The sequence below is a fragment of the Rhinolophus sinicus genome, chromosome 17 (assembly GCF_057876585.1).
Source record: "Rhinolophus sinicus isolate RSI-liver-muscle chromosome 17, RSI-T2T, whole genome shotgun sequence".
NCBI classification, from domain to species: Eukaryota; Metazoa; Chordata; class Mammalia; order Chiroptera; family Rhinolophidae; genus Rhinolophus; species Rhinolophus sinicus.
The window spans coordinates 181,796,497-181,820,740 of NC_142517.1; the positions used below are offsets into that span (position 1 = coordinate 181,796,497).

Consider the following 24,244-nt stretch of genomic DNA (forward strand, 5'->3'; position numbering starts at 1 on the left):
TCTTATACAAAGGTTTTCAGCATGTTTTGTTTATGAAAAATAAATACATGGATACCCACAAAGCTTCAAAAACAAAAGTTAACTGTAATCTATTCAGTGTTATGCTGGTAAATGTTAAACAACTGGCTCTCTAGAGAAAAAAGCCCTAATTGGATCATTTGCCAATTTCTGTAGAGTGAATAATCCCACCATGGCCAGTTCTATTCTATATAAGCCTGTACAAAAAGAGGTCTGCATAAAAAGCCTGTATAAAAACAGGCTTTTCAAATTCCTGAAAACTTAAAATGGGTTCCTGCAAGCTGGTCTAAGCTCACTGCAGCATGCCCTGAGTCTGCTGTAGAAAGTGATACAACACCCGTCCTCTGCTTCCCAGACTTGCTCACTGGAAATCCTGTGCCTGGTCTAATTTACCTGTCAGTTTCCCAGCTCCAAAGTGATGAGGATGACCCTGACGTGATATATAATTCCATAAAAGATTCCATATCAAAAGGGGAAAGGTTATATGATTTGTAGTGAATTAGATCTCGAAACAACTTGTGAGGAAACTGAACTTGTGACCTTAGAACTGTCAAATCTATCTAGTTTGCTTGATCTCCCATTTCTAGGGTTAAACTGAGTAATAATAAAATAAATGAATTTCAGAACTTTGGCAGTTTTCCTTTAATTGAAAGTGTGCTTTTCTATCATTACAAGGGGAAGTTCCAGACTTCAACTTAATAAAAATCAGCAGTAGTTTTCAGCTACATTAGATTTCCACACTAAACAGAAACAGCTGAGGAGCCACAGTAGGTAGGTTTGGCTACGATAGTCTAAAACTCAGTGGCTGGCTTTCCCTTGCAATTGTCCTAGCTATCAATCATAAGACAATCAACTGAATCTCTCTGAGCCCATGTAAGGTGTGCATAATCTTTTATTTTGTTGCTAATTTGTTTTTCCAAAATGAATTTGAACCTCCCAGGAGCAACATGTTTTTGGGTTTTTTTTCACTTTGTTTTTCACATTTTCATTAAAATATTCAGATGAGAATCAGAAATAGATGAACCAACTCACAGAAATGAGTATTTCAGATAAAAAGAGACTCTGGGATCACCTAACCCATGTTTTAGCAGTTTACAAAAACAGTGGGAAAAAACTAAGGAATAAAACCCCTCATCCAAAGTCACATGCCCAGTCCTGTGACCCCAATCAATGTCACTTGCAAGGACCTTTTCTTTACTATATCATCATTTTTCCCATTTGGTTAAAAGTTCATTGAAAATAGAAAGTAATTTTTACTTTTTACAAGATGCTCTAGTTCCTGAAATGCAGATTAGAAAGTCTTGGCAAGAGGTGGCGGGGTAGGGGGGTGGAGGGGTGGTAAACACAGAAAAATTTTAAATATTTGGGAACTTTTTACTTTAATAATGTCATACTACACTTAGATTTAAGCAAATTTCAGTCATCTATTTTAAATGTGCTATAAAAATTATAATCAGAAGGACCTGCTTTCAAAAGAAGCATTTATGGTTTGTAGTTTTGGATTTTTTTTTACCATTATGTAAGCAAGACGTCACAATTTTTCAAAATTAAAATCAAATGGTTATATTTATCATCAGTTTCTTAATCCTGCGGCTCTCAATCATGGAGCCATGACTCATACATTTATTGTAAAATGCACTTCAAATAATTTGTTACCATCAATAGCAAAATTTGTATTTATTTTTTCTGTTTTGTTTTGTTTTTCGTAAATTGGAGCTGATTCTATATCCCCTCTACAATGACACTATTCATACATACTTCCACTCCTGTTTATTTGCATTTGTGGGAGGGAAAGAGGTAGAATTCCAGGTGGCAAGGCCAGGAATTGAATCACTTACACAAAAACCACCCATTATTATTTTCAGTGTGAATGACCCATTAAAGAGTGTTGTAGGATCTTAGCAAACTCTGAATCTTGGCTCAACCTATCACTACTCAGTCTATTCTGCAAAAGTCTGTGTTCACTTCCCTGGTGGCCTCTACGCAACTCAAGACCAGAGAAAATTTCTTTCCTCTTGTTTGAGTCCATCAGAGGCTGGTATAGAGCTGGTGATGTGGCGGATGCTTATTTAATACTGGACCAAAGAAATTCAAATGTTGTCACTGCATGACATCTTGACAACTTTGTGGATTCTAATGCACTGTGAGAGGAACACCATGAGTCCCAGAGACTAACCAGAAGCTGAGGGGTCTTTTTGCTTTTTCAAGCTAAAAACATTAAAAAAAAAAAATACTAACCCACTTTTGTCATATCTAATGCATTTTATTATGCTCTGAAGGGATTTTATCCAGGGCTAAGAAGAAAAATTCTCACTTTTAAATAAAGTATAATGACTTTTAAAAGAGCTCGGAAATGTAGAAAGATCAAATGAAACTAGACAGCTTTGAATTTCTCAATCTGTCTCAAAACAATCGTACAACATGCACCCAGTAGAGGCAAGGCTAGTTATAAAATTACATGCAGACACCATCCATGGTTCAACTGTGAAACTTTTTGAGTAAAATCAGTTACTTTATCCTTAATATTAATACTAATAATGCTCAGACTCTACTATCATTTCTCAGGTGCCTTCCATGCAATCACCTTCTCATGTAAGCCTCAGCCCTATAGGTCTGGGATTACTATCACTATTTCCAAAAAATTGAAGTGTCCTCTGCAAGACCAGAGAGCTGTAATTCTAGTGGTGGCCTTAGAATGCAAAGCCATGTATTCTGAAGGTCTAGCACTCTTTCCCTGTTATCCACGCTCCTCCTCTGCCACACTCCTTTCCTGCCACAACACTTATGTCCGAACCATTGTTCCAACCTACTCGGATAAGCTCTTTGACAATTTACATCACTAATGTTGAAAAAGGAAGGAAGGGAAGTTAAAAGAAATCTAATTTTCATTTGCATATATTACTTTTTATTAAAATAGCTTTGAATCAGGCAATCTAAAATCTTATACAAATGGCTGTATTAGTATGTATTTGTGGATGGAGTTTGTCAGTTCCACCAGGTTCCTAGCAAGTAGCCTCTAAATCTCAGAAGGGCAACTAAGACTGAGCTTTCCAAGCTACCCTCATGCCCTGTTTCAGCTGCAACCCTCTCTCAGATTTATGAAATTGTTTGAGTGATTAGGCCTGAATCAAAGTGTGTGCAACCAGCACCCATGCTCTGACCCAACAGTCAAATGATGAGAACTTCACTGCTGTGGAAAGCCCTTCTCTGCAGATGTGCATTTCTGTTTCTTCTGCAAAGACAATAAATACTTTTCAAGTCGACAATTACCCATGAATGAGAAGCACTCTGATAGAAAATTTAAGAAGAAAATGTGAAATGGGCTCGCATGGTCCTAGGCCATGAGTTTTTCTGCCACAACAGCTCATTAGTAAAAGAAACTAGTTCACACAGCCTCCAAGGGCCACAGCTTTACCACCACATGCCCAAATGAGCCAGGTGGTTCTGTTCAAGGGTCGGGTCAAGTACCAGCAATAAATTAGCCCATAACCCCAGTGTCAAATAACAAGGTTGCTACTTGGAGAAGTCATCCTGGGTGTGGAGAATGAACATGACCAGGATAAAAAAAAAAAGTAATGTCTGTCTGTGTGGTCAGAGAAAAATTAGGAGGGGAAGAGACATACTTATTATCTATCTGTTTGCCATCAAAAATGTCTTTTAAAATGCCACTCAATCACTAATATGTCTATATATCTATATATGTATATATCTATATCTGTCTATCTATCTATCTATCTATCTATCTATCTATCTATCTATCTATCTATCTATCTATCTATCCATCCATCTATCTACCTATCTATCTATGCGATTCTTTGTAGAGCTATGTAAATCTCTTGAGACTTTATAGAATAGATTCAGAAGGTCTGTTTGCTTTGGTACCTTCAAATAGACATGCTTTTATTTTGTTTAAGATAATATTATCTCAGAGAAGCTCCACATGTTTTAAAGCTATTATCCAGTATACTCTGGAAACAGCTAGAAAAAAAAATGAAGCAAAGAGACGTCACCCAAGGTCAGGATCAGAAAAAGAAATAGAACTTATGGATTCCACTAACTCATAGTTTGAATTCTAGATTAAGGCAAGGTACCCAGAGAGAAAATGGAAGTTTATTTTAAAATGCAGTTAAGGCAGAAACTGCTCAAAATATGTGTGAAATTCTTTCTCTTTTATTCACTGTTATACACGTAGTAGTGCCTAGAATAATACCTGGCAAATGGAGGGAGTTCAACAAATATTTGTTTAATAAATAAGTAAAAATGTGGGAATAAAAATGGCCAGTCTTCTCAATCATGTCTGTAACCTGAGGCCTGAAAACAGTTTTCTCAATCAATTTTAATCATTTTCACCAAAAGTCAGACTTTGCTAGACATCTAGTAAGTATATTTCCTTCTCACAGATGAAACGTGGCAAGACCCTTGGTTAAAACAATGACACATCAATATCCACAACTCCCTTGATTTTAGTATAAGTTTATTGTTGTTTTTTTGTGGGTTAGGGAGAAGAAAGAATGCATTCTAATTCACTTTCTTTCTCTATGTTGCCTCACTCACAATTTGCTCCCTATTGCTCATATTTAATCAGTTTGCACCTTCACAAAATGTATTAGCCATGGCCCTCTGTTCTTTAACGGTACAAAAAGTATTTCAGATCATTGACAAGGAAGAAAGGAGGGCAGGAGAGAGGGACAGAAGGAAAGAAAGGGGGACAACTCAGCTTTGCGTTCAGAAGTATTATGTTATGTATGTTTAATCTTCCTATCAGAACATCAAGAAAAGGCCAAGGTGCTATAGACTTTATATTATACCTGGTTTCATTTGATCACCAGGAGGAAAGTAATACAACAATGTGTATAAGAAGTACCCTGCTGTCTCAAAACTTTAAAAAATAGACATAGAGAAAGATCGTTTTATATTAGTGATTTCACTAACGTCCGAGCACTGGAGAATGAAGAGACGTGCATCAGTAAGCAGTGTTTGTATAATATTATGGAAATGACACAGCTAACCCCGATTCTTCCCTTTCCCAATTGAGCGGCGTTGGACAAAGTACCTTCCATTCATTTTGAGGATCTACAAATCAAGGAGTGCATCAGTAATCCATAGTGTGAGCTGAAGAGATTGCACTGCCTCTCAGAAATGCAAAATATCAAAATTAGACTATTACTTAAAGAAACACAGCAATTGTGGAAGAGTAAGCTACTCAAGAAACCAAGGTTCTGTAGGTTCCCACGGGGCAGGAAAACACTGGGAGAAGTGCAACCCAGCTGTCTGACACATCATTTCCAACCAGTAGCTAAGCCTGGATGTTTAATTTGGAAAGTGGTGTGCTCTGAAGGTTCAGTCACTCTTACAGAGAACTCAGCTTGGCAAAAACACTAGAACAACCCCATGAAGAATGAGAAGCAGAAAGTGAACTCCAATTATTCAAATGATTAGCCTAGTAAAATGAGGAGCCTGCTTTAAAGAAATACATAAGCAGACCCAGAACAGATTACTATAAAATTCTAAGTTTCTTTCTATCAGTATCAATAGCATAGTACCTGAAAACATGGAAGGACATGGTAAGTGTTTTAAAAAATGCAGTAAAATAAAAAGGCATAAAACTTTGAATACACATGGAATTTAAAATCGCCCCAGGCATGTTGTCTACTGCTTGGTTTCCTATTGCTTATTTGTCCATGTTGCTTTACATAAAATATCATATAAATCTCCCTTCATATGAGAATTTTATATCAGACTTCTTAATCATACCCACAACCATGTATCCTGCTATGTGCAGGGTCCTAGGAGCCCTAAGTGCAGGGCACCACGTGGCCCTAACTTCCCAGCCCAAGGGCACCCCATTCACAAGTTACCCTCAGGTTGTCTACAGCCACTTAGCTTTCTGCTTCTCATTCTTCTTGAGATTATTCTAGCATTTTGCAAACAGAACTCTACCTTTAAAAGGTAGTGTTTTCCAAATTAAGCGTTCACATGACTGGTTGGATATTAAATGTAAAGAAAGTTTCTCTCCAGGGGAATAATAAGGTCAGCCAGTCAATTTCCCTCTTATAAGAAATTAAAGTAGTAAATATGGAGTGGGCACCAAAGCTGGATTTGATAAAGTCACAGAGATAAGTCATGAGGTAAGGCAGAGGTCATGGGTAGGCCAAGGTTTTGAGGAGGCAGAATTATAATTCAGAGAAACTATGAGTAGTAAGCAGAAGTTATAAGGTAGACAAAGGGATAAAGATCAGACGATGGTGAGAAGAAAAACTGGATAGTAGAAAGAAGCGGACATGGGTTAGAGGTATGTTATGTCCAAGACAGCAATGGAGCGGATGAATGCATGACCTGTAGCTGCTGAATTCCCAGTTCCAGGTTAAGAGCAACCTAACCATCTTCATAGACCTACACCTGAATCTTCATGAAGTTCTATCACCTTCAACTTCCTTTACTATATCGCCAATAATTCAGCCAAAATTTCTTCAGTTGGACATTCTTTGCCAGAATGTCTTGTAAAAGAAAACTTTAAGAAACTTTTACATTTCAAAAGTAGGCAAGCAACTTGCCTAAATCTCTAGGAAAAAAATGAAACCATAGCTAATGTCTAATCTATTGGCTACCAACTGCAATGAGGTTCTCAGCTTTCTGACATAATTGCTGAAACATGTTCTCTATACTTGAGAACAAGGTCAACCCAAAACAGAAATGTCCGTTTCCTAGAAGAAAAAGAATGGCTACAAATGATCTCCAAGTCTTCCCTATATTCCCAAATGACAAATTAAAAAGTTTGGACATGTTGAAAAGCTAACTGGTAACATGGAAATGAAGAATAATTGCAAGCAGGATAACATAATATTAATAGGAAAGAAAAAAAAATAATGTGGCTTCTTATGATGGTCGGAGACTCCCAAAGTTTTGCCAAGTGAAGACCTACTTATACCGAACTGCTGCAATATTTCGTTAAAAATGGCAAGTGTTCATTAGCATCTCTCCTCAGCACTAGAGGAAGGTTTCAAAACTCTGGAGCCACAATCAGACAGCAGCTTTGCACAAGAGCTTGGAATGAATCCAAGGTGGAAAAAATTCTAGTAACTGGGTTAGAGAATTTGCAAACATCCTTAATTGATTAATTAAACAGCTTATTTATTTCTTTTCTTAGAATTTGTCCTTTTGGAAGCAAATTCACAAATCAAGATATCGCTACAGCTGAAGTAGAATGGCATGATCTAACTCTTAGGGCTTAACGATAGATTTCAAGTACCCTTAAACATTAGCAATGAGAGTCAAATTCTAAAGCTATCTCAGAAAACCTTGACGAAAGTGACAATTTCAGTCACATCAGTTCTTTGACATTACATCCAGGGTATAGGTTTCAAAGTATTAAGTAACCTGCAAAAAAGAAAGCTCACAAAACTAGATCTATTCAGCAGAATGATTAAAAATTGAATTAGGCACACAAACAGATTTACATAATACAGACAGCTGATAGCAGGTATTCGGGGAATGCTGGTCGCTATACACCAGTGTTCTTTTCAGCACACAAGTCAGACTCTGAAGGTAGACAAATGAGGATTTATGGTCTCACTTCGGGCAGGTTACTTAACTTTTCCAAGCTTCAGTTATTCATATGTCAAAGTAGTTGTTAAAACAACAACAACAACAACAACGACCCCTCACCCTCGGTGTTTCACAAGGTTGGAAAAGAATAAGACGTGTAAATATGTCACGTTTCGTAAGCCTGGATCCCAAAAGGTTAGCTGCTGCCGGTGGAAATCACCATCATTATCACCATTACCATTACTACTGGAATTTGTATAGGAAAAGCTTAGAATCAGCCTCAGCGATAACTATTATTTTTTTTTAACCTTACACTGTTGGCAATGAACGGTATGTCTACTGGCAATGAACAGACTGTCTTAGCCCCAGCACTGGTGACATTGTAGGCCAGATAAGTCTTTGTTTGGGAGGCTGTCCTGTGTACTTTGGGATATTTGGCAACATTCATGGCTACTGGTCAGATAGCAGCAGCATCTCCCAGTTACAACAACCAAAAATATCTCTAGAGACTGCCAAATATCCCCTGGGGGGGAGGGGCAAAGTCACCCCTGGTTGAGAACCACTGGTTGCTGACAAGGAACCCATGACAAGGACTCGGTGACTTAGAAAACGCTGAGAATCCCGCATGGGCAGCAAGCCAGACGAGCTGAGTTACACTGCCGGTGTCGGCTGTCACCCCACCAGGTCTCACATTCTTACTCAACGTACGGCATGGAATTTTAAAACAAGTACTTGTCAGGAAACCACACAGCAGCAAGCTCAGAATTCCTGGACTTACAAAATAACCCATGGAAACACTGTGGTGGAAATATAATAAAGCAATAAAGCACAAACTACACAGACATGAACAATTTGGCAAATGCTCCCCAATCAGCCCCACTCAGTGACCTAGTCATAGCATGAGCAAACATCCTTTCTCCTCCAGTGCATCGAGAGAGAAGTGTGGTCGGAGGAAAGACTGGGTGCCAAAAACGCCCGCGTTTTCATTCAGCTGACGATTCTGGCTTCAGGCAAGGCTCAACGTCTCCGCTCCAGTTTTTCCGATTGTAAAATGGAGTTGGTAACAATGAATAGTCTGACCTAACAAGTTTTTTATTCTAAGTTGAGGATATTCATTCATAGAGGGCCTCAGGACCTAATAACCACTAGGGAGAAAATCACTACAACCACAAGAAATAATTTTGTCTCCCAACTTTTGGCATGAAAGATGGAACTGGTTTCATCTTTTTCATGGAACGTTTTAGTTTGCCTTACCATGTCATCTCACCTATGTTGGTCTCCTTTGTGCTATATTTACATGGACTAAAAACATTATGTATATTCGTATTTCATATTATTATCCCCCGAGGGAGCCTATTTAGGGATTTTTTTTTCCTAATCATCTATCCCTGCTTCACGAAATTTTAATCTCAGAGATATACTGAATATCTCCCTTTAGAGGATCCCAACCCATTGTAAATTGAAGATTTTTATGTTGCCTAAGAACCAATTTCCTCCCACTGGGGCAATATTGCCCCTACTGAGGACGCATGGTACAGAGGGATCTACTTTACAAAGTGTTTTCAGAGCCTGGAAAGTCACCTTCTACACAGCAGGGACTTAAATGGGGGTTTCTAAAGAGACTTAGAATACTGAATATAAAAGTGGAGAAACAGTAATTCAGTATGACATCAAAGCTACACATCTCCTGGAGAGATCTGAATTCCTGAGGAAGGACCACCTCACACTTCCAGGACTCCCCAAGGCTCTGGGGCTGACAATACTCCTCAGTGGCCCCAAGCCCAACCTGGCCTCAACTCGCTTCATCTCTGAAGGGAAATAGCATCAAGCGTGCACTTCTTGGTAGCATGCGAAGGATACTGAGAGGCATTAGGATTATAAAAAGCAATGGCACAAAATGGCTACCATGAAAGCAATGACAACCAAGGGGCCTCGGATATAGAGCTGGAGTCACAGGAGCAAGGTGGCCTTACAGGGCCAGAGTGACATGACAGCATGACAAGAGTAAGTCCTAAATGAACAAAGTGAATGGGATGTGCGTGCATGTACACAGAGTGTGGGTGCTGAGGGTTGTGTAGCAGGACAGTGGGTGTGTGCCCTGCATAGAAGGTATCAGCTCCAGCCACGTGGCCCAATGGATCAGGTCTTCTGATTTTTTGAATTGTTATGTGAAATCCAGATTTTATGTGAAACCTCCTGATTTTTAAATGTGGGTTTAAATTTTTAAAACCCTCTGTGGGCTTAAAAACAGAAACACATCTGCAGGCAATATAAGCCTATCAATTAGTAAACTATTTGCAAGCAAACAGCAAGAAAAACGTCCTCTCTTCTGTGAGGAGAGAGCTCTGACTCTAAGGGACCTCACAACATCACAGAAAGCACGGAAGGGCAGGAGGGGATGCATCAAAGTCCTTTTTTATCCAGTACCTCTGTGGTGTCCTAATTCAACACACCAACCTGGTGGGTAATTGTGCACAAAGGTCACTGCTTCATATCCTTACCATTGAAGAAAAATTGGGAATAGTGTGCCCCAACTACTGAAAGAAATTTCAGTGGCACTCTTCTAGGACCACAGTGAGGCAGACTTCTGCATGCCTTTTAATATACTACGGATATCAGGAGCTCTTAATAATCACTGATTTCACCTATGCTTAACAATTTAATAATGGTGCATTTTCTGCCTAATTAGACAAGACATAATTTCATAAAACAGTACTACGCTACACATTCCTAAAAAGATGTAAACAATTATATCTCCTTAAAATGGCAGTTGGTATAGGGACCCAAGTGAATTCCAACCCTGAGTCCAATGGCTTAACTTTTAGGCAATTCAGGCCTTTTTTAGTAGTTTGGGATCTTGTTGAATATAGTCCTTCCCAAATCACAGAGGCTCTGCCAACTATACTCTCCAGTCTCAGGAGTTTGGGTTACTTTCCTTCATTTTTCATGTGATGAGATAATAGATAATTAATCCAAAGCTTTGTATTTTGCTGACAAACAAAATGCAGCATTCAAAGCCGTGTCAGTCAGAGACAGGCACAACGTAAAAGAAAAAGTGACCTATTTAAAGAGTTTCACAGGAGTGATGGGCTCAAGGTCAATGGCTGAGGCAAAGTCAGTGTCGAGAAAATTGCCTTATGGGTAAACTCTTTAGCTAAGATCTGAGTGATAGGAATAACCGTTTATAAAACAAGAGAATCCTCTTAGTGATATCAGAAGTTAATGTTAATAGCCACAAAGTACTTAAAACTGAAAAGGAAAATTACAGACTGACTCTTTCTTAGCCATCAAATATTGTTAGCATGCTCTAGTTTTGACATACTATCACAAAAGGTAATAAAAACTCATAAATCAATTAGCTGTCTGCTTCTAAGATTTACTTTACTAAAATCAGTCAGATAAATGACAAAATAGTATATTAAACATCCTTTAGCTACCTAAACATGGGGACCTCATCAAGATGAGAACTGAACAAAAAAATGAAGACAGGAATGTATAGGAGCCATCATGCAAATGAAGGGAAGTCCTTGGTTATAATGGAAAACAGGTTTCAGTATTTTTATCTCAAACTTCTCTAAATTTCCAACTTTCAAATAAAAAAATAGAACAAAAATAGGATGTTATTAATGTCAAGAATCAATTAGTTTTTCACTCCTGTTCTACTTCTACTTTGCCTGGATTAAACTAAGATGGACCCTGAACAAAAAGTCCAAAGTCAATGGTTTTCCCTGAAACTAGTCCTTGGCCTTGAGTAGGTTCAACATAGAAGCTTTAACCAGTTCGCATCAACATGAGAAAAACAAAGGTGATGGTGCGTTTTTCCTATGACTGAATTCATACAGTGCAAGATCTTTTGTCTTAGGCCATCTTTTTCATTTTTTGTTATTAAAAGATATTTTATTTTATGAAATATATGGATAATAAATGAGAGCTTCCCTTGAATTTTTCGTATAAATCTATATTCCAAAATGAAAAGTTGGTGTCTATATTGGGCCCCTCTTTAATTTTAATTTCTACTAAATCTCAAAATCTGAAAACCACTACTCTGTGTGGCTCAGCATGTCGATCTAAATATTTATAGGGAGGTGCTCCGGGGTTTGGGTGAGGCCCCAGCCAGGAAAGGGCAAAGAGAGGTTGGGGGACAGTGGGTCCAGAAGGTAAGCCCTGGGGCTCAGCTCTGGGCAATGACTCACCCTGAGCACCACTTCAGAGCAGGAGAGTGGGCTCTGCCACTTATTAGCCCTGTGTCCTTATCACCCACCCACTCAGAGTTCACTGTGGATAGCGTAAGAAACTGCCTGTAGGTGCTTCTAGCTCTATTAACTCTTGCGTCTAATCATTTGGACAATTCACTCTATGACTTTGGAAACTGACCAATGAAAACATGAAAGCACTGACTGAGACATCAATATTTGGATGAAAAGTGATGCAAGGAACCAATTCATTTCTGGCTCCTCCCCCAGGTGGAGGAGCAAAGGAAAGGTGACAGGAAACCTCAGGATAGAGCATTTCCCTGCGTCCTTCACCACCTCTCCTATGACATGTTGGTCAAGAAACTGCGCCCCACACTTCTTTCATTCTCCTCATCTTATCTTCCATTCTCCCCACACACAGGCACACGTACCTGCACTCCCTCCTCAATTTTCCTCTTCTTGCTACACCAAAGGACATTCAGAGACTTTAAAGGGTCCTCTTTGGTGGCAGCTGGAATTTGTGGTACTAGGCAGTAGGACAAACATCATAACCCCCCAAAATAATCTGTGGGCAAATTTCTGAGGGGTGTAACCATGGAAACCCTAGTTAATAGTTCTTCCTGAAAATAACTGATTTTATACTACAGCAAGAGTCAGTACTTACACTCAATTACTTTTAGGAAGAAATATTCCTCTCAAAGGTAGCAAAAACTAAGCAAACAAAACACGGAACCCAAATAAATTATTACAATTAAATAAAAGCTATTACAATTTCTCTCAAAGCTTCAGTTGAGTTCAGTGGTATTTTCTGGCTCATGTGGATATTTCTTTCCTTCAGCCTAAACAAATATTCCTTGAGGAATTTTGAATCAATTCATTGGCTACTTCAGAGTTTTTTTCTTTAGAAAACTGACTGATGGGAACTATGAATTATGCTTCCTGCTTGGGTGATTTAATTCTGCTCAAGTGCTCTGGCTTCACAATCCCCCAAGTTAAACGCCCTCAGAAAAGGAGCTGCCTTTGGATTCAACTTCTCACTTTTCTCTGAGTGAGCATGTGTGCTCACACACACAGTCCCACTATGTCCTCAGGGACATGGCACCTTCCTATGGGAATGGGTGTGGTGTGGCCCCTGGACCCTCCACATTTGCTAGCATGGACAGCCCTGCCCAGACTGGGAGGAGCGGGGGCTGACCTGCACTGGCTCGGGAGGAAGCTGGACCACATGCTGCATGCGCTCGCTGTGGTGATGCCTCGACTCCTCCTCGTAGATCACATCCCTCTCATGCTGGGGAAGGTTCAGGAAGCGACGGATGGTGCAGAGGTTCTCCCAGAGAGTGCGGTTTTCTGGGCTGGGATTCTCCTTCCAGCGAAGCAGTTCGCACAGCCAGCCCTAAAGAGAGAGCGAGAAGGTCCCTTGAGTTAACCTGCAGAGTACAGAGCGGCAGAGGATGGCTGGCCTGCAGACAAGTGCCATCCCACTTTCTCATATTTTTCCGTCAAAATTGTTCCCACCAACCTGGGAAGATACTGAAACAGACTGGCAACTATGAAAACCAACCAATGACCACGTAGGTGATTTACACCAATGCTTGAGAATCTTCACTCTTGTAAATTATCTTATCAACCTTCCTATCCAATATATTCTTAATTATAGTTCCTTTGTAAAAGATACTCAGGCAAGATTATAGTTACCCAGTTCTCAGAAAAAAAGTAAATTCATGTTGGTCTGCTGCAATTTTTGTAATTACCCCATTGGATAGTATTCCATCCCAAGAAAAGAGTGAAAATGAACAAATATATATCACAGAACGGCAAATTCTAAAGAAGAAAACATGTCTAAGTGCCAATAGCATGAATTCTGTAGGGAGAAAATAGTCTTACAATTATCAATAATTCCACAAAATAGAAACAACAACCTTAGCTGGAATGAAAAACAATGTACATTTGCTCCATCTCTAACGCCTTGGGCTCTAGGCCCTCCTAACCATCACCTTCCCACCACAGCCACACCTGCAGGAAGGGAGGTAGCTGGTCAGGTGGGTTACACCTGCAAATGTCTGCCTCCCAACTCTGGCATCCGGATGCTCTCTTGCTCACAACTGCACGAGAAAGAAAATGCAATGCAAATAATGATGGATTATATGAAAATAATACAGAGGATGCTGTCAACGTCGCTCACTGACTCATGTCAAAATATTTTACCCAGTAGCTTTCTAACGCATCATTTCCAAGCTACATCGCTAATTTTAAAAACAAGAACTGTCCCACATCATGTCTCTTGCAAAAGAGTTAAGAATTTTTCTGAAAAAGGTGCATAAGTAAACACAAATGACTTTGTTAAAGATAAGCCCCAAACCTCAATACAGTTCTATAGCATAACGTGTAAGCGCATGAAAGTTCCTGACACGCATTATAAAAACCCCATATAATATCAAGCCGTTGTTTGTCTAACTCTCCACTGTATCTTCTGCTTTACCCCAAAAAAGGCAAGATTTGATTATCTCCGCTGCATCAGCCAAGACAGCAACACCAGCTGTTCTCATTGTGCAGCCTCTTCCTCACGGCCTCCATGTTAATAACCTGATCATTCCATTTTCTCCTTCAAATGCCGGCTGCAGCACCGCAAAGAGACAAAAACCCAGGCCCATCTGCAGCAGCTGTAGGCACTGAACTGTGAAGCCACTGGGGATTTATAAACTAATCTGTAACACAACACTGCCTTGTTTTTACAAGTGAGAGGCCACATTTGCTCAGACCTGATCTTTTCTTGCAATAAACTGGGAGCTGGGGAGAGTTAGAGGGTTAGGAAGAATGAAAGCAAGATATCTAATCATTTGCTTGGAAATATTTTTCCAAGTATTTTCATATATATTTATTTTAATTTCAACTCAACTGACAGAGAGGTGATGGTTGATTTTGAAGGTGCAACATAGAGGAAGATTGAAGACAATTTTTTTTTTATTCCTACCAGAAAATAAATTGTATTTTTAAAAATCTCCTAGTCCCAAAGTGTTTCCTCAAGGGTTTCTTTGTACAAAGGAAAGAATTCTTGAAATGGAAAATAAACCATCTGTGGAAAAAATAAGCTTCTATTTCTCTGTCTTTTCACAGATCTGAATAAGTCTCCAACTGAACGCTTTCAAACAGGTATGTTTAACATCTCCCAGGGGAGGCTACAGCATGGCGACCAATCCTTTAACAGAAAATAAAAACAAAAACCTACATCTGTGAAAAGATGAAGTTCTGAGATACCCAGACCTTAAGGAGGACAACACCTGCTGTTCTGCTTGAGGAGTGAAATGCATTGTGGGAAGCCACAGCTTGAAAGGAGACAGGTGACAGCTGAGTGGTATCTCCACTTATGATACTTGGAATGTCTCACACAACATTCATTGGCGCATTTGATTTATATGCACTGTTATAATCTGCACTCATTACAATCACTTAGAACAAACTACAGGCCTCGTTATGGACTGTGTGCTGTCTGCCATCAGTCTTTAAGAAGTGTAGTGCTCAATTTGCCCACTGACATGCAAGGTCCTGACCTTGAAGCTATTAGGGAGCAGATTAGACACAAGTGTGATCATGTGTGCAGACATAAGCAAACCAAATTAATTTCTGGCACAGGGAGGTAGCCAACAAGACCCCGTTCTTAGGGCACCAGAGAACTTCCTCAAATCCCTGATGGAGCTGAGCTAATAGCATGTTTAAGGGAACCCGGTTTTGAAGATAAAGCACATTCATGGTATTTAGAGGGTTATTAATCTAGTTTCCCCACAAAGTGTTTGCTTGGCTGATCAGATTAAGGGATGGAGCCTTCAACAGCGCACCCCCACCACAGCAGGCCCCAAGAAATCTGTGATACTTCACAGCCTTGGACATATTGCACCATGTGTACCCAGCTGCTTCAATAATTAGCTTATGAATGTATCAGCTGGTTCTGTGATTTTTATAAATAATAACTAACCTACAGAGCAGAAAGATTGTCAAGAGCCTTACACCAGCACAAAATTGCAAGGTGCTCTAACTCTAACTTGCTCTTCTACTAAATGCGGATATTCCCTACTAGTGGAGCTCCTATAATAATGCGTTTTTATAAACATTTATTTTGCATTTGAAATGGCAATGTATTTCTGTCAGTTTTCTTCATGGCAGCCATGATTTTCTTTCTTCTCACTGACTCACTGCTCATCCCACCTATTTTATGCTTACCTTCCGGAAATCTATTCTTCCACCTCACTTCCCATCTCACCCTCCATCTTTTTACTCACATCATCCTTCCACCAGTCCATTTGGGATGCTTAGCTCTGTTTTCACAATCGGTCTCTTATTAGCTTGCCTGGTGGCTAATGAATGCGAGAAAGTGCCACGCTGTTGCATGAACACACATGGTATGTAATTGTGAGTGAACCCATCACAGAAGAGATGAAGAGTCCCCACATTGGGATTTTTTTCATTTATATAATTTTTGCATGCCATCCAAGAAAGTTTTGCAGTATCAGGCAAAAAAAAAAAAAAAGTGTAAATGTCAAATAAAACAGTGACAGATGACAGTATTCTCTATTGAATAGCACTGTTTCTGTCATGCATGTTCAATGGGAACTCATGAATTATTAATAAACAAATCTCCTTTTTCTGTTAAAAATCTCAAGTAGGTTTTCTGTTGTTGTTCCCTATGTGTTTTGCGGAGCATTCCAGGAGAATTATTTTCATTTCAGAAATGCTGATACAGAAGTTCATCTGATTTCCAGCCGTGGCCAACTCTGGGAGGGGTATATATTGCTCAGAACTGTGGGGTAAATACCTCTCTGTGATTTCGTTTTCAGTCTGGTTTTAAGTTTTGACCAAAAGTTGGCTGTATATTCATATAGTCAGTTTAGCTTTTTCAGTATGGTAAAACTGAGGCTAAATGAACTGTAAGTGTTTGAGCACAGCTAGGAAGCACAGAGAACATTCAACTTGGATCCCTGAAACCTAACTACTAAGTTCCTCCTCTGACATTAAATAATTGGATGACCTTTAAGCAAGTGGTTACCCTCTTGGAACTTCTGGAAACTTAACTGTAAAAGGAGGGGTTTACAAAAGATGGTCTTTAAGTTCCCTCCCAGCTCTACATTCCATGATCTGTTACCTTGTCATTTGTCAGAAACAGCAGATAATAATTAGCCTTTAAAGTTAAAGTACAAAGAAAAAACACCTTGACCAAGTGATCAAGGTCAACATCAATAGCATGACCCCTGTGATATGATGCACTGTGAAGGGCACAACATATAATCTGAGGTAGACTTACCAAAAATGCATAACCTCATTTAGAATCATGAAAAACCCAAATAGAGATGATTGACAAAACAACAAATCAGTACTCTTCAAAAATGACGAGGTGATTTCAAAAAGGAAGGAAGGAAGGAAGGAAGGAAGGAAGGAAGGAAGGAAGGAAGGAAGGAAGAAAGGAAGGACTGAGGAATGGTTTACAGGCTACAGAAAACTAAGGAGAAATAATAACAAAATGCAATGAGGTTCCTGGATGGGATCCTGACAAAGAAAATGAATATTAGTGGAAAAACTACTGAAATTAAGATACAGTTTTGTTTAGTTAATAGTATTAAAACAACGTTAATTTCCTGTTTTGGATAACTGCATTACGATGTTGTAAACTGTTAATATTAGGAGAAGCTAAGTGAGGGATACATGGAAACAACTATTTTACAACATTTTTTGTGAGTCTAAAATTTGTTCAAACTGTTTTTTAAATATGGAGAATACCTGGAACTTACATAGGAAAATATAGTTGGAGCCTAAGTGTAATGATGCCAAGGAATTTATGATGAAAACTCTTTTACCATCAAAATATGACCCAGACAAGGAATATAATTTTAAAGGCTGCGTCCTCACAATCAATGGTTAAAGAGTTCCCAAGCATTCAGTACATATGCAAATAATATCTACTAACATCTAATTTAAGCATCTCGCCACCCTCTTAAACAAATATATTTCCCTCAGTAGAAAAAACAAGTCTGATCACCCTTTCCAACTATGCAGCTGAGGCAACACTCACACCAAACAAGATATAGTTTGTTTACAATCCACATGTTCCTGAAAAGTTGCATGTCAATCTAAATTTACAAAGCAAATCATGTTGTAAATGTATTAGGATCCACACTACTTGAAGAAACGTGCCATCGTTTCTTTTTGGGGTATGAAGAATAACACCATAGTTTATATTTTAGTAAGGTGGTCGTCTTAGTATATACCTAAGTGAGACAACGCCAGTTCCCAATTCAAAAGCATTACAAGAGGCAACAATAAGAACCACAATTTGCTCCTGTTTTTCCTTCAGGGTCTCATCTCCCACCAATTCCCCTACTGACTTTGTGTTCCAGCCACGGTGAGCTCCTCAGTCCCTGAATATGCTTGGTATAGGCCCATCGCCATGCATGAACTGTGAGGAATGTAGTTTTGTGATTTCTCTTTGAGAGTGGCTGTTAAGTTTGAACCAAAGGTTGGCTGAATACTCATATAGTCAGTTTAGCTTTTTAGTATGGAAAAACTGAGGTGGAGTGAATTACAAGTGTTTGGGCACAGCTAGTATTCCTCACATTACTCCCTTGGCTGGAATGTCTCATACTCAACTCTCTGTGCCCCATGAGGAGCTGTACTTCAAAGTTCAGCTGACATAATCTCACTTGATCTCCTATATGAATTGGTTGTTCACTCTCGCATAACCCCAAAGCATTTTGCTTATACTCTTTCACAATTTTACGATTACTGTTGCCATGTCTGCATCCCCATCAAAACAGTCAGCTTCTTGATGGGGGTGGAGGAAAAGTGTTGGTGTCTCATTCATTTTAGCATTTTCAGAGGAGAGTGTAGGTTCTTGGCCATAAAAAAAAAAAAAAAGCTCAATGGACGATTGTTAGATTGAACTGAAATTATTAGAGTGCACAGAAATTAGTCTAGAGGAATGTTTACAGCCTCCAATTCAAAGAGTTATAGCTGGAGAAAAGCATTACTTTTCAAAAGTAATCCTGTTCTGAGGTTTGTTGTCACATATCTAAAGCATGGATATGATAAAAACAAAAAAAATGGGGTGAGCCAAATTTACCCCTTATATAAATTTAAACAGTGATAGAATTCTCACAGAACATTAATTCAGTTTATAATTTGTGTTGAGCACCCCTCTACTGTGTGCCATCCAATGTGTTGGGGTGTTACATGTATCATTTAATTTCATTATTACTTCTTACTTAAGAGGTTGAGGTCACCAGTAAGGAAGTGTAATTATGATAATGAAGCTCAGGAAACATCATCCTAGGAAATATCATCCTAGGAAATATGACATATAAGGTGGACCTTGAAAGATAAAGATGGATTTCACCAGGTGGGGAGAGGAAGTGATTGGAAGCATATTATAAGCAGAGATAACATTAGGAGCAGATGCAGAGAATTATAAAATTGTAACATCAGGGAAATACGAAGCAACTTTGTGGGGCTAAAGTACAGTATATAAATGGAGGTGGGGTCAGATTATAAATAGTATCATGCAAAGAAATTGCATCTTATTCCTATTGGCCCTGGGAGTTATGGAAGGCTTTTGAATGATATGACAAAATTAATTTTTCTTTCTTTTTTCCTTCCTCTCTCCCTCCCTCCGTCCTCCTTCCCTTCCTGACAAAAAATCTTTAGAGAAAACACTATGATAAAGTCCAGAACACCAGAGACCTACAATGGCCTGGGAGCAGTAAAGTACCTACTTCATAAACTTCGTCCTCTAGGAGTTTTCATTCTAAAAAAAAAAAATGGCATATATCATAAGCACCAAACTACATCAATTATTTTTTTAAATCTGTTCTCATCATTTTAACTATTTTTTCCTGTGTTTGTGTGTGTTCTTTTTATTGTTGATATTAGAGTAATTTAAAGCTCTCCTGGATTAAAATGAATGAGGAAGGGCAATATCTGTTGCATTTATAAAAAGTTTTAAAGGTTTAAAAATTTCAAGTAGTCAATAAATGAGTTACATATTCTTCAAAATACATACCAAAGGCTGAGAATTTTCAAAGGGCCAAAGAGGTCTTTCCCAAAACAATAATACATTCCAGTGTCTGGGTTTCAATCCCAGCTCCAAAATTTATGGTTAAGTGATGGGGGAGGGGAGGCAAATGGGAAGACTGGGGCTCCTGTCCATGGTACTGAAACGTCACCGGGTACCAAGTTCCTTGCTTTCCTACCCCAGGGCACTAGTAATGACTTCAATTTCCCCATGTTTTTTCATTTTAAAAAAATTAAATTCTATGTTTGTGACAAATTGCCTAGTTTTATAATATTTCAGAACAAATACAAACCAGGACTTGCTCAGCAACAAACACAGGTTCACAGCCTGCTCCGATCTCCAACAGAAAAGATGGAGTAAATAACTGTTCCCAGTAAGTAGGGCTGTACTTGCCTTGTCACAGGCATTACTGTTCCCCCGATGTGTCCAACACAGAGCTGACGAGGGAATTCAATCTACCAATAGGAAATAGCCCCCACTCCCTTTGCCCCTCTAGGAACTCCAATGAATGAATAAGTCGGCAAATGAACAGTTCTTCAGGAGAATGACTCAAGGCTTCTTGCAACAGAAATGTAAAAGGCCATTTGCCTACCCACATCTTCAATACAGAAAATGTCAGCATATGTAACCAAAAGGAAATGTTTTCTGAGCGTCTCAAAAGAAAAATTCATATTATTAATCACAGACAGTTCGCTTTCTAAACGGAAGCACATAAAGTCCCCAAACAAACTTTTGTAACTGTGAAAGGATTTCTCTTCAGCTGGTTGAGACTCTTCTGAAGTGTGAAATGAGCCAGATAATATTCAGCTCTTGTTTCTTAGTCACCAAATTCTCTTTTCATGAATCCAATAAGTGTCTATTAAAATAAATAACCCCCCTAATGATTCAAGATAACCTAATCAAGAAAACTGAAATGGGTAAGAGGCTAACTGCAAGGGAGACTTGTCCAGGGCTTCAATGAATCCCTGACAAGGAGGTCAGCTAAACCTGAAAAAAGATTTGAGCTGAGCATTTGGTTACAGTTCAAGGTTAATTATTTTATACCTTGAATGTGGTAAGTAAAAATGATCTGCTTCTTTTTTTATTTTTCAAAATTGTACACTAAGTTCCAAACTGTATTTTCATGGGGACCAATTTACAGCTGTCTCCGGGCATGTCTCTCACATTTCTATGGATGTGTTTGTAAAGATTGAATCTGTAATTGAGAGTAATGAAAATTTTATTTCAGAACAACGCCTTAACCTCTGTTATAAGAGGGCTCAAATCAAGAGGGAATTCGTAAAATCCTGTTGCCTTCCTTATCATAGATATATGGGCTACACATAGCTATCTAATAGTATGGAAATTTGATATGGCTTTATATAAACATGTATGCACATAAATACATGCATATATGGGAACATGCACCTGAAAAAGCTGCCCATATTTGTCAAGAAGATGAATGAATCTAGAACCTTGTACTTCTCCACTTAAAATACTAGAAAGATATTAACAACAAAAGTACCAATTAACCAACCAATTAACAACAGAAAGTACCAACCAATTAACAACAAAAATATCAAGCAGAAAACAACGGAAATATTTCCAGTCCCTGACTTTCGGTCCAAATTCCAGCCTACCTATGACACAATATTATACATTGTGCAAACTGCCTGAAAAACTTATAAGTGCAGGGGGGAAAAACAAACACAGCAGAAATCTAGGAATGATGCTTTTTTGAAAGATCAAGGCTGGGACGAGGGTGAGACAAGCAAACAACTAGTGCACAAAATATAAGGAGTGTGGCTGTGAAGGTGTGTGGCTCCTCGTCCTTTGCAGCTACGACCCAGCTTGCCTCACCCTGGTCTTGGCCCTGCGAAGGGTGATGATTAAACAGTCAAAGTGGCAGGAAACATTCATAGGCACCAACATTCTCCAACTGTAAGAATCCTGCTTTAACGCGATATCCTCCTCTCAAGAGAGCTGGGCGAGTTCGTACAGGTGGCTTAATACATGAGCCTGACTTGCTCCAGAGTCACATCCAAGTTTCTAAAGGTGCCATGTCATAAACAGGCAAAATAATGCAACTCAAGATTTCTACAGTAAAGATGTGCTTACAACCAATACATAAACTTTAGTAATGACTAAATGGATCTGCCATTTTAAGACCTGCATGTGAACTCTGTGATTAATCTCTGTTGATACCTAATTAAGGGCTCCCATAAAAGCCAGCTTTAGGGCATGAAACCTTAACATAACTAATTGTGGGCGTGGTAAAAAAATAACTCAATTCCTCACTATAAGTTGATATAAAAACCAAGGCCTTGAGGGAATTTCTGCTGATAATCTCTCACTAGAATCTAATCCTTCAAGACTATGCTGAGAGAAAAAGGAAGAGCATGAAGGGCTCAGCTTGACAGTTAAACAGCATTGTGTTGACTGCCTATTTAGTTTAGCTTTTGGGGAATGCTGAGAAACCTAATTTCTTCACTAGTTGGCATATTATTTTTTTCAAATGGTAATTATAGTGCGAATATATTAGTTTTTTAAATCCAAATTTGGTGAACGGCAACCGTAGTGTACATGACCCAGTTGACAAGAGTAGAAACTCCTTGATAGGCTGTCAAATGATTGTGTTCCAAAGAAACCTGCCCAGCACAAAGGGGCAGCTACTCAGGCAAGGCTGCATGCCTCTTTTAAGCCCGCTTTACATGCTGAATCCAAAATGGCAAAAGCAAAATCATTAGGAGTAGGACTGAGACCCCAACTCATTTTACATGGAGCATCATATGGCCAGTACTTCCTGTTAATCTTTTACTCCAGAGAGATGGGGCAGCCAAAGATCTACTTCCAATAGCCTCAGCTATCCCAGACCCAATAAAGCCATCTCCATAAAGTAATCTTAATAATGTAAGACAGATGTCAAACCACTTTCGTGCAAAGGGGCAAACCTTTGATCCTTGTGTAATATTCGCTAAAGGCTAAAAAACTAAATAATGAGACTAAAGATAATATTTCACACTTTGCAAATTCACTCATCTATATGAAAAGTTAGCCTTACAAAAAGAACTGTAGTTTTAGCTTGTCTTGTAATTATGTGTTGTACAGTATGATCTCAGTGAGGATATAAACATGCATTGTGCACCCATATACACACACACATTAGAAGGAAAGACTCTAAAATGTTAATATAAATTATCTCTGGGTTGCAGAATTATGGGGGACTCATCTTTTCACATTTATACTTTTCTTCATTTTCCGAATTTTCTAAAGTGAGGATGTTATTACTTACTCATAAAAGAGAAGTTATTTATTTTTGAAAAACAGGTAGACCTAAATTGTGCCTGGGACATTTTTAAGAAGAGATGCAAAAGCAAAGACTAATGTCATAACCCATGACTGAAAGAAGAGAATATGTTAGCACATATACAGAATGTGGTATAAACTGCAATAGTGAAGAGCCGTACAAGGAAGAATAAAGCAAACCAAATAATATACCCATTATTTTATTTTCTGTAAAGTTATCTGTCTTTCCTTTAGTTTTGCTTTTTTGAAAGGACCTACCACAGAGACCTGTATATTTTAAATTTGTTTAGCCTATTAAGCAAATTAGATCATCTGTAAAAAGAGATTTTTATGATAAAGCAATCTGTCCATAAAATCTGAACTTGTAATCTACATCTAAAGCACAAGTAGCCTTCTAGTTAAGAATTCAATTTAAGTCAGTAGGTGAAAACATGGAATACAGTTGTTTTTTGTTTTGGGTGAGGAGGTTTGTAAACACACAGCAATAAGAAATAGAAGTCAGTACACAGAATCTACTTGATGCTAATAATGTACGTGAAACATAGAACATACTGAAACCCCATCACCATGGAGAGCACAGCTTCTATAGGGAAATGATTTCAGAATTCTGTACTGCAGGCCAGAAACTCATCTTCCCCGGCTGCAGTGGGATCACGGCTGTGCTTCCCTCTTTCACTTCTGTACATAGTAGGAGGAAGGACTTTCCTATCCCTGATCCCAGTGGGAGCTCCTATAGCTTGTGGGCCTAGGAAAGTGTGTGGCAGGGAGGGCAACTCCACGATTAGCAGAGGTCTTTAAATATTGGTGGCGAAAAGGACACCCTTATGTCATCTCTTCTAACATCGTTATGGGTCCCTGTCTACTCCCAGGTCACTCCCTTTCTTTTATACCAGCAGCCTCTGGAGGTGCCCCTTTTATTACCACCCTCTGAGGGGGATTGTCTATTTCTCCTTTTTGCAGTGACTCAGCTTTTTTCTACCTCCCCAACGTAGAAAGCAAGCAACCACTATCCTACCTGCTGCCCCCAAAACAAACCCAGTGCCCTTCTGAAGTTTTCGTTCATGTGTTTGTTTTTACTTTTTAATGGAGGCAAAGGAGAACAGAGATTAAAATAAAATAAGCCCCTTCACATCCCTCTACCCAAACCTAG

At 38.9% G+C, this 24,244-nt stretch overlaps 1 protein-coding gene across 2 annotated transcripts in view; it reads right to left on the reverse strand.

The window, feature by feature from the left end:
• SATB2 (SATB homeobox 2) overlaps positions 1-24,244 on the reverse strand; it is a 179,315-nt gene that overhangs the window by 21,139 nt on the left and 133,932 nt on the right. For both annotated transcript variants that reach the window (XM_074339724.2, XM_019746481.3), the window contains one exon: positions 12,952-13,149. In XM_074339724.2, the coding sequence (XP_074195825.1) occupies positions 12,952-13,149 (198 nt within the window). The remainder of the gene's footprint in view (positions 1-12,951; positions 13,150-24,244) is intronic.